The sequence below is a fragment of the Saccoglossus kowalevskii genome, chromosome 4 (genome assembly GCF_978046115.1).
Source record: "Saccoglossus kowalevskii chromosome 4, keSacKowa6.1, whole genome shotgun sequence".
Lineage (NCBI taxonomy): Eukaryota > Metazoa > Hemichordata > Enteropneusta > Harrimaniidae > Saccoglossus > Saccoglossus kowalevskii.
In genome coordinates, this window is record NC_140644.1 from 34,502,951 (window position 1) to 34,515,815 (window position 12,865).

At 38.6% G+C, this 12,865-nt stretch overlaps 1 protein-coding gene across 1 annotated transcript; it reads left to right on the top strand.

Annotated features, from left to right (window-relative positions):
- The first annotated feature begins 1,309 nt into the window (after positions 1-1,309).
- On the top strand, positions 1,310-12,339 carry LOC144345458 (monocarboxylate transporter 12-B-like). The gene is made up of 5 exons (XM_085498400.1): positions 1,310-1,472; positions 1,572-1,763; positions 9,728-9,934; positions 10,882-11,655; positions 12,006-12,339. Exons 1-5 carry the CDS (start codon positions 1,310-1,312, stop codon positions 12,218-12,220), a joined length of 1,551 nt encoding a protein of 516 aa, XP_085354526.1. The 3' UTR covers positions 12,221-12,339.
- The last annotated feature ends 526 nt before the right edge of the window (positions 12,340-12,865 follow it).

The following is a 12,865-nucleotide window of genomic DNA, read 5'->3' on the forward strand; positions in this document are numbered from 1 at the left end:
CAGGTTTCGTTTACCCGACCTCCTCCTCGGCGCTCTTGCATTCTGTCCCACAGTCACAGACGTAGCAGGGCGGTCAACATTTTCATTCTGTCGGAGAAAATAATTAAATTGTAACTATAAGATTTGTTAGCCAGTGTCAACAGAAAACGCAATAATTTAGAGTTGGCAACGATGCGGACGCAATTACATACCCAGTCAAGGTTCCCCCAAAGTCGCATTCGTTAGTGAATGATTCTCGGCCATTGGAATTGGTTTTCCCATTGAGTCTGTGGCACACTCACCCAGGGTAGGGGTCGACCCTTTGATGGTCAGCCCATGGAGGTAAAAAGAGATTTAATTCCAACCTTTTTCTAAATTTCGAACTTACACTACAACCAAAATCAGCGCTCCCCGCGCTAATAAACTCCCGCTAAATTACCTCCCGCCCTCTAAAAAATTCCCGTAGTTACACTTTTCGACTCACGTAAATAAATTGTCCCCTTATTAATTCAAACCTTTTTCAATTTCGAACTTACGCTACAACCAAAATCAGCGCTCCCCGCGCTACAAAACTCCCGCCAAATTATCTCCCTCCCTCCCTCTAAAAAAATCCCGTACTTATACTTTTCAACTCCAGTCATTTCCAGCCCTCCCAAGCGGCTCGTCCCAATCGTCCTATGCCACTTTATCATTCATTGTTGGACGGTTCGCGCCCGCTCCCGAACCAGTCTTTCGTTTTCATTTTCGACTTTTTTCTCCCCTTATCCGCGTTTCCGACGGCCCCCTTTCGATTATATAACTTTTCAACAACATCCTCGCGGTTTTTCGTTTTATTTACTCCTGCCAATTACTAGACGTGCGTCCAAAAACACCGCTGCTCAACAGCTGTCCCGCCCCATAAAACCGATCCCCTATTTGTATAGTTACGTTTAGTTTTGTGTTTTTTTTTTCTATCTCCATTTACAATACCCCGGTTGACACCTCGCCAGGTATTTATACTTCTCATCCTCACCGCCCCTTTGAACGACCGCCACCAATCAGACTGTACAAATAGTTATCCGCCACGGTGTCTACTCTCCATGGTCAGCCTAAAATAGGATTTTCACTTGGGTCTACCGATCATAAGTCTGATGCGACAACCACTATGCCATCAGTGACCGGTCTACTTGAAGAATGTTAATCTGTCATGTACATTTCAATTCTTGTACCTGCGTGTGCATGGCAACACAAGTTGTCTAAATGAAATACACACTATTAGAATAAAATAATGGTACAAAATATATAATATAAATGTAATGAAAAAAAGGAGATAAACGTTACATCATTCAACATGACGGACACACATTTCAATGCGATGAGTCTTTCTCGTTATGACACATGTTTCAGCACTGTATCTAAATCACATGATATGTCATTGTTTGAAGATAATGGATGTGTATCTCACAAAGTTTCGCCTGAAACAGAGATGGCAGGTGACCCGGGCATTGCTGATGGTTTGATCATGGAACTATTAGTTCCATGGTTTGATTGACAATGTACTGATTGGGAAAACGCGCAGTCGTATGCAAATGAAGTTATAACACCTCCAACAGGTGAAAATGTTAAGCAGGCTCAATTTCGTCGTAAATCACTAAATGCAATTTCTCATTGGACGATCTTGGAGTCGCAACCTGGTGGTCCTACTCGACAGCCAATCAAATCTCCTGGTTTACTGGATGAATATGGATTTACCACTGTTACTGGGAGACATAAAAAGAAACCCCCGGTGTTTACAATATGTGAAGGTAATTGTAATTCTGATCTACACGCCCTTGTTCGATCTCAGCTTCCTGCTAAGATATTTGTTACGAGAATTGCACCGGATACCACATAATCTTCTATTGTGAAGCATATTAAAAATACTGTGAATATTGACACTAAATGTGAGAAAGTTAGAAGTAAATTTGATACCTATGCTTCTTTTGTGATTATGATTTCACGTGACAATGACGGTGTCATCTATAGTGCAGCTCAGACTAGTAATATTACTAGTCTGAGAGTGCAGCCAACATCCTGGTGTCTATAAAGCGTTTCGATGATCCTCGGGTTATTGGCATCTCTATTGAGTATAATAATACGTCTATTTTAATTATTTGTATTTACATGCCCACAGACAATCCAGACAACTTCATAGAATATCTCAACTACCTTGAAAAAGTTAAATCAATTGTACATAATTCAAACACGTGTAATTCATTAATAATAGGTGATTGGAATGCCAATGTAACTTCTCCATTCCGGCGTGAGTTAATTAATTTCTGCAACGAAAATAACCTTGTGTTGTCCGAATATATTCATTTGTATACAAATGGAGAACCATTTACATATTACAGTGAATCCCATGGTACTACTTCGTGGTTGGATCATTGCGTATCCACAATATTATAAATGCACACGACGGTATTTCGTAAATAAATATTTCTCATGACGTCATCTCATCTGATCACTTCCCTTTGACTGTTCGTCTGATCATTGACAAACTTCCTACAATGGAAACTCGTTGACTGTGTGGTGTAGCTTGCAATTCTGACAATGTATCTGTGAATTGAGATAAGATATCCTCCAGTCAACTTAATAACTATTGTGAAAAGTCGGACAGATTACTAAAATAAGTGACTATACCCATTGAGTCTATTAGCTGTAAAAATGCTAATTGCCATGTTGCTAGTCATCGTGACGATTTGCTTTCATTTTATTGTGATAGAAAAATGTGCAGTTTTTCGCAACGTATTTTGTTGAGTAAGAACTCTGTTTTAATCAATTTATTATCTAGTGATATTTTTTTTTAAATCACGTATATGGCAAATGTGGCGTGGTTGATTTTATTTAATGCATACTGTGTAATTTATTAATATTTATATATATATTTTTTTTTAAATGTTATATGGGCTTGTCATGAAATAAAAGATAATAATAATATATTATCGTTACAACAATTTAGACCATTCTTTGAGGAGCCATTTCATCGGCAGCCCGCTTCGGTCTTGTATTATCAAACTCATTAAGTGTGGATGTTTGTAGCGTGTTCTAAATTATTACCAAACGCTTCAGGAGTGGATGATACCAAGGTGAAAAATGGATGCACATATGGGGGTAATTCCTTGAATTGCAATATAGAGAGTTCAGGCCGAAATACAATATATAGTGTTTATATTTACATTGTATATAAATATATTTCTGTGGTATTCTGCTGCTGTAACTACTGCAAGATTTGTTCCGAAATTCAGTGTGTTGTGTGCACTCCAGGGTTATTCGGGTTTTGCTGAAAACGCCCCTATATTTTAAGGGCAGAGTCGAACTAGTTTCACTCCCACTGGGAAATCAGCATTGTTGCTTGAATGAGAGCTAATTAAACACATTTTCCAGACCGGCGAAAGAGTATGTAACAGCCAATTTTGACAGCCTATCACGTGATTTTACTCAAAATGTCAACATGGAAAGAGGCTATTCCATTTTAATTGGGAGTAGAATATGTGAGGGATAGTATCAACAGAGACGTGCATACTGAAAAGTAATATATATCCTTCTTTTGCATCGCTGAGCATTTTTGTTTTAGTATACTTATATGAAAATGTTGAATTTGCACGATTTGCGTTGTTTTTTTTTACTGAAACGCCCCGAATGGTTGAATCCCGGGTTTGAAGGAGAATGTAAAAGCACACCACGTGATTCGTTTGAATACAATGGTGAAGATTATTGGCACGATAGGTAGCCGTCCGATCTTGATGGAACGTTCCGAATCAGTCATACGTAGTAGTTTAAATTTATGTTGAAGTTAAAAGTTCTTCCACAGAATACATTGGCAAACATACCGTGCAACTGCCGTACTCCACTGATGGGATGACTTTAGTCAACAGCGGTCGTCGCTGAGCTGCACGTTACTTCGCTTGTGATGTTGCTTGTTAGCCGTGGATTGAATGAATCTTGATTACCGGTTAAAATGTTGCTCATTTGGCATTGGTAATCTTTATTTGGAACTGGGTAAGGTCGCAGCGTCGCCAGAAGAAATCTCCTGGTACACGGAAATCGCTAATTTTACTGTGGGTGGATCTTCCAAGAGCCCTTCAGAGTTTATAAAACTCAGTCAACATACATCAAGTTCTCTCAATCGTAGTATTCCATGTGATGTACACCTAATGTGCCGACATTGTTGCTGAACGATTTGAACTGCATAAAAATACCAGACGAAATTTGTTTACAAAATAAAAATAGTTCGGTTGCAAATGAAAACAAGCCGGTAGGCTGGTTGGCGATCCGTTCGCTCAAAAAACAACCAATTTGTTTTCGGCTGTTGCCATGGTAGGACATAAACGTGAAGCTAACGTCGTCGGTTTATAACTAAAACCAGGCACCATATACGAAGTTCGTAAAATAACATTCAGGCTTTAGAAGTCACTTTATTTTATTGCTAGGACATATTCTGCAATTAAAGGTATTATGTCCAACCGTTTTGTGATAGTATTTTCTAGATTGAAGCTCAGACTAGTAATACAATTGTATTACTAGTCTGAGATTGAAGGCAGCATTTACAGTTCATTCAAAGTTCCGTTGGGATTACGTTGATACAGTGTAACAATGTCGTCGCGTGATCTCATACCGGTGTACCAAGACTGGTAGGAGGTAATAAATTTGGGGCGAAAAAATTCAAAAATCCGTTTTTGGCTGTTGCCATGGCAGAGGTGGGCCAAGTTTTTTTTCAATTAGTGAAGGTACTACGACCTGCCTGTCAAGTGATTGTAATTGGCCAAGCAAAAAAAAATCACAGAGGAGTTAAAAGCCGTTGCTGGTGAAAAGTTACCCGAACTTTCAGGTTAATTTTCTCTGTAATGAAAATAGACATAAAAAAACAGTAAATTTATGCTCATACTCAAGCTGAGTAGAATGAGCTATGTCAGTGCTTTTTAATCATAGAAATATAGGATGAGATACATTTGGTGCGAATATATTAAAACAAATCCTCATACTCTATTGAGACTTGACACAGCACAGTGAAAATTCGATTCACATGTAATGCTTGAAAACGTTTCAGCGAAAATAAATTAAGTGAAATTCTATGTGACTTCATAAGAGTTGGAAATGAAAAAAATATATGACACCCGACCCTACCACTCCATACACAATGTAACTGGGGACACACAACGCATCGAGACAAAACAAAGCTGAGGAGAAACAGTATCGGAACGAAATTACTGTGGGAAGAAATATTATTGAGATGAAAATACTATGGAGAGATTGAAACAGTTTCAGCGAGACAACACTCCTTTTTTAGTTCACAACGGGTGTCTTTTTTATGCGTATAGGTCACGTCAACATTGAAAGCTGGGGTCACCGTGGTCATTCACTGAGACTGTTACCACTATACACAGCTACTGAGACTGTTACCACTATACACAGCTACTGAGATTATTACCACTATACACAGCTACTGAGACTGTTACCACTATACACAGCTACTGAGACTGTTACCACTATACACAGCTACTGAGACTGTTACCACTATACACAGATACTGAGACTGTTATCACTATACACAGATACTGAGACTGTTATCACTATACACAGATACTGAGACTGTTACCACTATACACAGCTACTGAGACTGTTATCACTATACACAGCTACTGAGACTGTTACCACTATACACAGCTACTGAGACTGTTACCACTATACACAGATACTGAGACTGTTACCACTATACACAGCTACTGAGACTGTTACCACTATACACAGCTACTGAGACTGTTATCACTATACACAGCTACTGAGACTGTTACCACTATACACAGATACTGAGACTGTTACCACTATACACAGCTACTGAGACTGTTACCACTATACACATCTACTGAGACTGTTACCACTATACACAGCTACTGAGACTGTTGCCACTATACACAGCTACTGAGACTGTTACCTCTATACACAGCTACTGAGACTGTTACCACTATACACAGCTACTGAGACTGTTACCACTATACACAGCTACTGAGACTGTTACCACTATACACAGCTACTGAGACTGTTACCACTATACACAGCTACTGAGGCTGTTACCACTATACACATCTACTGAGACTGTTACCACTATACACAGCTACTGAGACTGTTACCACTATACACAGCTACTGAGACTGTTACCACTATACACAGCTACTGAGACTGTTACCACTATACACAGCTACTGAGACTGTTACCACTATACACAGATACTGAGACTGTTACCTCTATACACATCTACTGAGACTGTTACCTCTATACACATCTACTGAGACTGTTATCACTATACACAGCTACTGAGACTGTTACCACTATACACAGCTACTGAGACTGTTACCACTATACACAGCTACTGAGACTGTTACCACTATACACAGCTACTGAGACTGTTACCACTATACACAGCTACTGAGACTGTTACCACTATACACATCTACTGAGACTGTTACCACTATACACAGCTACTGAGACTGTTATCACTATACACAGCTACTGAGACTGTTACCACTATACACAGCTACTGAGACTGTTACCACTATACACATCTACTGAGACTGTTACCACTATACACAGCTACTGAGACTGTTACCACTATACACAGCTACTGAGACTGTTACCACTATACACAGCTACTGAGACTGTTACCACTATACACAGCTACTGAGACTGTTACCACTATACACAGCTACTGAGACTGTTACCACTATACACAGCTACTGAGACTGTTACCACTATACACAACTACTGAGACTGTTACCACTATACACAGCTACTGAGACTGTTACCACTATACACAGCTACTGAGACTGTTACCACTATACACAGCTACTGAGACTGTTACCACTATACACAGCTACTGAGACTGTTACCACTATACACAGCTACTGAGACTGTTACCTCTATACACAGCTACTGAGACTGTTACCACTATACACAGCTACTGAGACTGTTACCACTATACACAGCTACTGAGACTGTTACCACTATACACAGCTACTGAGACTGTTACCACTATACACAGCTACTGAGACTGTTACCACTATACACAGATACTGAGACTGTTACCACTATACACAGATACTGAGACTGTTACCACTATACACAGCTACTGAGACTGTTATCACTATACACAGATACTGAGACTGTTATCACTATACACATCTACTGAGACTGTTACCACTATACACAGCTACTGAGACTGTTACCACTATACACAGCTACTGAGACTGTTACCACTATACACAGCTACTGAGACTGTTACCACTATACACAGCTACTGAGACTGTTATCACTATACACATCTACTGAGACTGTTATCACTATACACATCTATTGAGACTGTTATCACTATACACATCTACTGAGACTGTTACCACTATACACAGCTACTGAGACTGTTACCACTATACACAGCTACTGAGACTGTTACCACTATACACAGCTACTGAGACTGTTACCACTATACACAGCTACTGAGACTGTTACCACTATACACAGCTACTGAGACTGTTACCACTATACACAGCTACTGAGACTGTTACCACTATACACAGCTACTGAGACTGTTACCACTATACACAGCTACTGAGACTGTTACCACTATACCCAGCTACTGAGACTGTTATCACTATACACAGCTACTGAGACTGTTACCACTATACACAGCTACTGAGACTGTTACCACTATACACTTCTACTGAGACTGTTACCACTATACACAGCTACTGAGACTGTTACCACTATACACAGCTACTGAGACTGTTACCACTATACACAGCTACTGAGACTGTTACCACTATACACAGCTACTCAGACTGTTGCCACTATACACAGCTACTGAGACTGTTACCACTATACACAGCTACTGAGACTGTTACCTCTATACACAGCTACTGAGACTGTTACCACTATACACAGCTACTGAGACTGTTATCACTATACACAGCTACTGAGACTGTTACCACTATACACAGCTACTGAGACTGTTACCACTATACACAGCTACTGAGACTGTTACCACTATACACACACGATTATATCATACAAATACGTACTATTATGTTACTATAATGAGTGAATGAAATAAAATCATCGTCGAAAATAAATTATTTACAGGCAAAAGTTTAGATCATCATTTTAGACCTCACCTATATTTTACACACAGCACTGTAAGCCGGTGCAACAGAAAGGCAGTGATTGTAACGCTTATGTTTGTGTCGCTTACAATATATAGATTTAAGAACCCATTCTACCTCCATGTCCAGGTTAACCTAAGTAATTTTGCTCAAATCATTTTTGAACGCACATCTTGTGCATTTTAATATCTAGCAAATATGTATATTGGTGATATGTGTCTTCAAAACCTGCATTGGTTTAACTTTGGAACATATGGTACTACTATGTGACTCTTTGAGATATGTTACTCAGAGCGAGTGTTGTATAAATCATTTTTCCTGCTAAAAATTGACATCATTGTAGCCTGCCCGCCATTCTTAGTAAACAAATAAATGTGAATAAATAATGGATTGGCCAGGCTTGAATTGAATGCCGTGCATATTAATTTTTACTGACATCTCAAGAACTAACACTTCAATGAAACATGGTAGATAGAAGTTCATCCCTGATTAGATTTGGGTGGAAATAGTTAATTTTCAACTTTTCCACTGATATCTCAAACACTCATTACATGTCACGGAAACTTGGTACACATGTGCTCTGTATATTTAGCTTGGCGTTGCATTTTGTACCGAGTAATTACTTAAGTAATTCGTCCAAAATGAAAACATGCATATTAATTATATAAGTTATAACCTCGTCAATATTTATAACTGTAATATTTCAAGCAGTCTTGAAGCTAGATGCACGATATCTGTGCTATAATAATTGTATTGCAAAAGAGATATGATTTACTTATTATATAATTGACATTTCAAAGAAAAGCTACGTTTTTTTAATTAACGTGCGAAAAATGATCAAATAAATTTTGGACAATATGGATTTTCAAACTGTATCGTATCTGCATGTTTGTCATTTAAATGGGAACAAAACACATCTATATCCAACTGAGCTGCTTTGCCAAATGGTCACAACTATGCACATTAGGAAGTGTACTGAATTGCGCACGTATAGTTGTTTCTTAATTGGTTTTCGGGACGATTAACAGTGAAAATCTGATACTCTGCTCTGAAGAAAATCACTTCACCACATTACTTTTCATCATCGTGTAATTGAGATCTGCTCGAGAATTTTTTAGAAATCCTTGAAGATGCACATTTTGATATTCGAAGAACATTGGACAGATATCTTGAAAGGTAGATGAAAATTTAGTAATCCCCTTTAAGGGCTTCGTCTGAATGACTAACAATTCAATTTCACGGTAAATTCTGGTTTTTACCAGCCTCACTGTGATGTTGGTCGTTGTAACAATATAATTCAAACTTATCGCCAACCAACAGTACGTGCAAATCAAATAATTTCGTGTTTATTTTCAAGATCGACTGTACTGAGTAGTTCAAAATATAAGTTGCAAGTATGTCCAAAAATTAAATGGTACGAGAATACATGTATCTTAACCCAGACATGTTTTTGCACATTCTGAATAAAAAACAGAAAATAAATACAATATAACTCTTGTAGAAACATAAAACTGCATTTTTGGAATGAATAATCTCGTTGTCCTATACAGGCAAGGTTTTTCCATTTTTTTTTGTAGACTTGTATACAGTTAATGGAATAATGGCCCCTGACGGTGGATGGGGGTGGTTTATCGTGTTGAGTGCTCACATCAATGAGATAATGTATGATGCACTGTCAGCATCAGTGGCCGTACTACTGATCACATGGAAGGACTATTTTGGCGTAGGAGCTAGTAAAATATCAATGATTGCATCGATAGGTCAAATTACATTCCACTTTTCCAGTAAGTGCATTTCTAAATGTTCTTAATTGTGCGTAGTTAATATGATGCCAAAATATAAATGAAATGTAATTTTCGATTTCTCAGTTTGCGAAATTCCATATACAGAATACTTGAGGCTGAATGCTGAGACCCTAGATTTAACGTTGTTGACGCCCCTATACGAGTAGTCATACTATATGCTTATGCGTCATCATTGATAGTACATATAGAAAATGGCGAGCGTAATACATTGCCAACTTTATTATTATTTATAATATATTATTATATTGACTGCATTGGTGTTTTGGCTGTTAATATAAATGATAATTCGACAAAATTATTCGCCCGTTAACATTAAAATATATGCTAAGATGGATTGCAAATAGGAAACAAATAAGTACAAAGATTCTAATGAGGAAACTATTTTCTATGCAACGAATAAATAGAGTTTCATAGCGAGGATATTACTATAGCTTTGTTTATTTATTTATTTCAGCCACAATTTCGTCAGCATTAAGTGCAAAGTTTGGTTTTCGAGTAATTGCTGTAATTGGTTCTATACTTTGTACAATCAGTGTTTTTATCAGTGCCTTTATAAATGACGTCACAATGCTCTGTCTCACCTATGGATTAATGACGTGTAAGTCAACTTGTCATATTTAACACACACTGTCATGTGATAACTGAACCTTCAACGTATTTGCTAACACGTTTTCCAAGGCGCGCCCCTTAGCGACAAACCACTTCTGCAGAAGGAAAACCATTCACATCGTTGATATTGTTATGTTTTGAGAGATTTACTATATTCTAAATGACAAACAACTACATAGCCAAACACAGTCGTCACTTTAAAAGACAATGATTTTGTTATCGCTTCATTTCACTATGACCAGCAGTCATCAGTATGAATCTTAAGAAAGTTTCCACAAATTAAAAAAAATAATTCAGTGATCGTTTCTCAGTTCTAGGATTATCGCTCTCTTTTCTACCAGCATTCGCATTACTGGGTCAGTATTTCGAGAAGAAACACGCACTTGCGAATGGCCTGGCTACTGCTGGATTTGGAGCTGGAACGATGGGACTGCCACCTTTTTGCCAGTGGTTGATCACAATTTATGGTTGGAGAGCTACACTGGTGATTCTGAGCGGCTTAAGTGCTCACCTCTGTATAGCAGCAAGTCTACTACGTCCTGTATCAAGACATTATATTGGCATTCCCAAAGCTGAAAGACAAGTTGTCAAGACAAATGTATGTTTATCTGCTTTCCGGTTATTTGGTTGCCATGTGTTACGTATACGTCCTCATATTGCAGGACTGTATCTAGGCGTGATGTGTATTGGTGGCGCAAATGGCATTCTAATCACATTTTTAATGCAACATGGCGTGGACCTCGGTGTTGGATATATGAATGCTTCATACCTCATGACTGTGTTAGGTGGCAGTTCTCTTGTAGTACGTATTGGACATGGCTGGATTGTCGATCGTAGATTTATATCACCAATTGTAATGCTGGCAGGAAGCACTCTTCTATGTGGACTCTTAAATCTCACTTTCCCTCTAATTGTTGGCTATACATGGTTATTTTTTTACTGTTTACTGTTTGGATGTGCAAGTGGTATGTACAACTCGCTTCATTATATTGCGGTCAAAGATATCGTTTCTGCCGAACACTACCCCAGCGCCATTGGACTTGATCTGTCATGTATGGGTCTTGGATATTTCGTTGGTATTTCTATAGCGGGTAAGTGAATATTGATGCGATAATGCACTCCAACAATGTCCGAAAGATTGTAGCTGGCCGTAAATTGCCTTGTATGACATTAAAAACCATTAACAACTCAGTAATGATATACAATAGGTCAATGCCCTCTCTACAAGTCAACACCAAGTTATTTGTGACATTGGTAAGACCATGAATTGAGAAATCATAGCAACTGTGTTTCTCAAAATCAAACAATATGTATTGCAGAAGAGCATGCACAGAATGAGGAGCTATTTTCATAATTGTAAATAGAATACGGTCTCAAAGTAAACATCAAACTTGATACAAAAATTCAGAACAAAAGTGCATTTCCTATTGCTGTCTTTCAGGTAAATTGTACGAGATGTCTAGTTCGTCAGGAGCTGTGTTCTATATTGCTGGAGTGTTTGCAATTATGGGTACCATTAGTCTCCTTGTCACGCATGCGTGTCAGGAATACTGTGTGAACAAGAAGAAAACGTTTGACAAGTACATTGGGAAATATGACAGTGGACAGTTTCATGAAGAACGTCTGTGTATTGTAGAGCGTGTTTCTGTGTTGTAGAGCGTGTTTCTGTGTTGTAGTCCGTGTTTCTGTGTTGTAGACCATGTTTCTGTTTTGTAGAGCGTGTTTCTGTGTTGTAGAGCGTGTGTCTTTGTTGTAGACCGTGTGTCTTTGTTGTAGACCGTGTTTCTGTTTTGTAGACCGTATTTCTGTGTTGTAGACCGTGTTGCTGTGTTGTAGACCGTGTTGCTGTGTTGTAGACCGTGTTGCTGTGTTGTAGACCGTGTTGCTGTGTTGCAGACCATGTTTCTGTGTTGTAGACCATGTTTCTGTTTTGTAGACCGTGTTTCTGTTTTGTAGAGCGTGTTTCTGTGTTGTAGACCGTGTTTCTGTGTTGTAGTCCGTGTTTCTGTGCTGTAGACCGTGTTTCTGTTTTGTAGAGCGCGTTTCTGTTTTGTAGACCGTGTTTCTGTGTTGTGTTGTCGACCGTGTTTCTGTGTTGTAGACCGTGTTTCTGTGTTGTAGACCGTGTTTCTGTGTTGTAGACCGTGTTTCTGTGTTGCAGATGTGTGGCGTCCGTTGTACACTGAATACATATCAGCATCTCATCTAAACCCTGCTTTAATACTTTGTTGTTACTGCCCTGTGTATTGTACAGTCTAACCTAGTCGTGCGTTCCGGTCATATCACTTGAAGATTGACTGG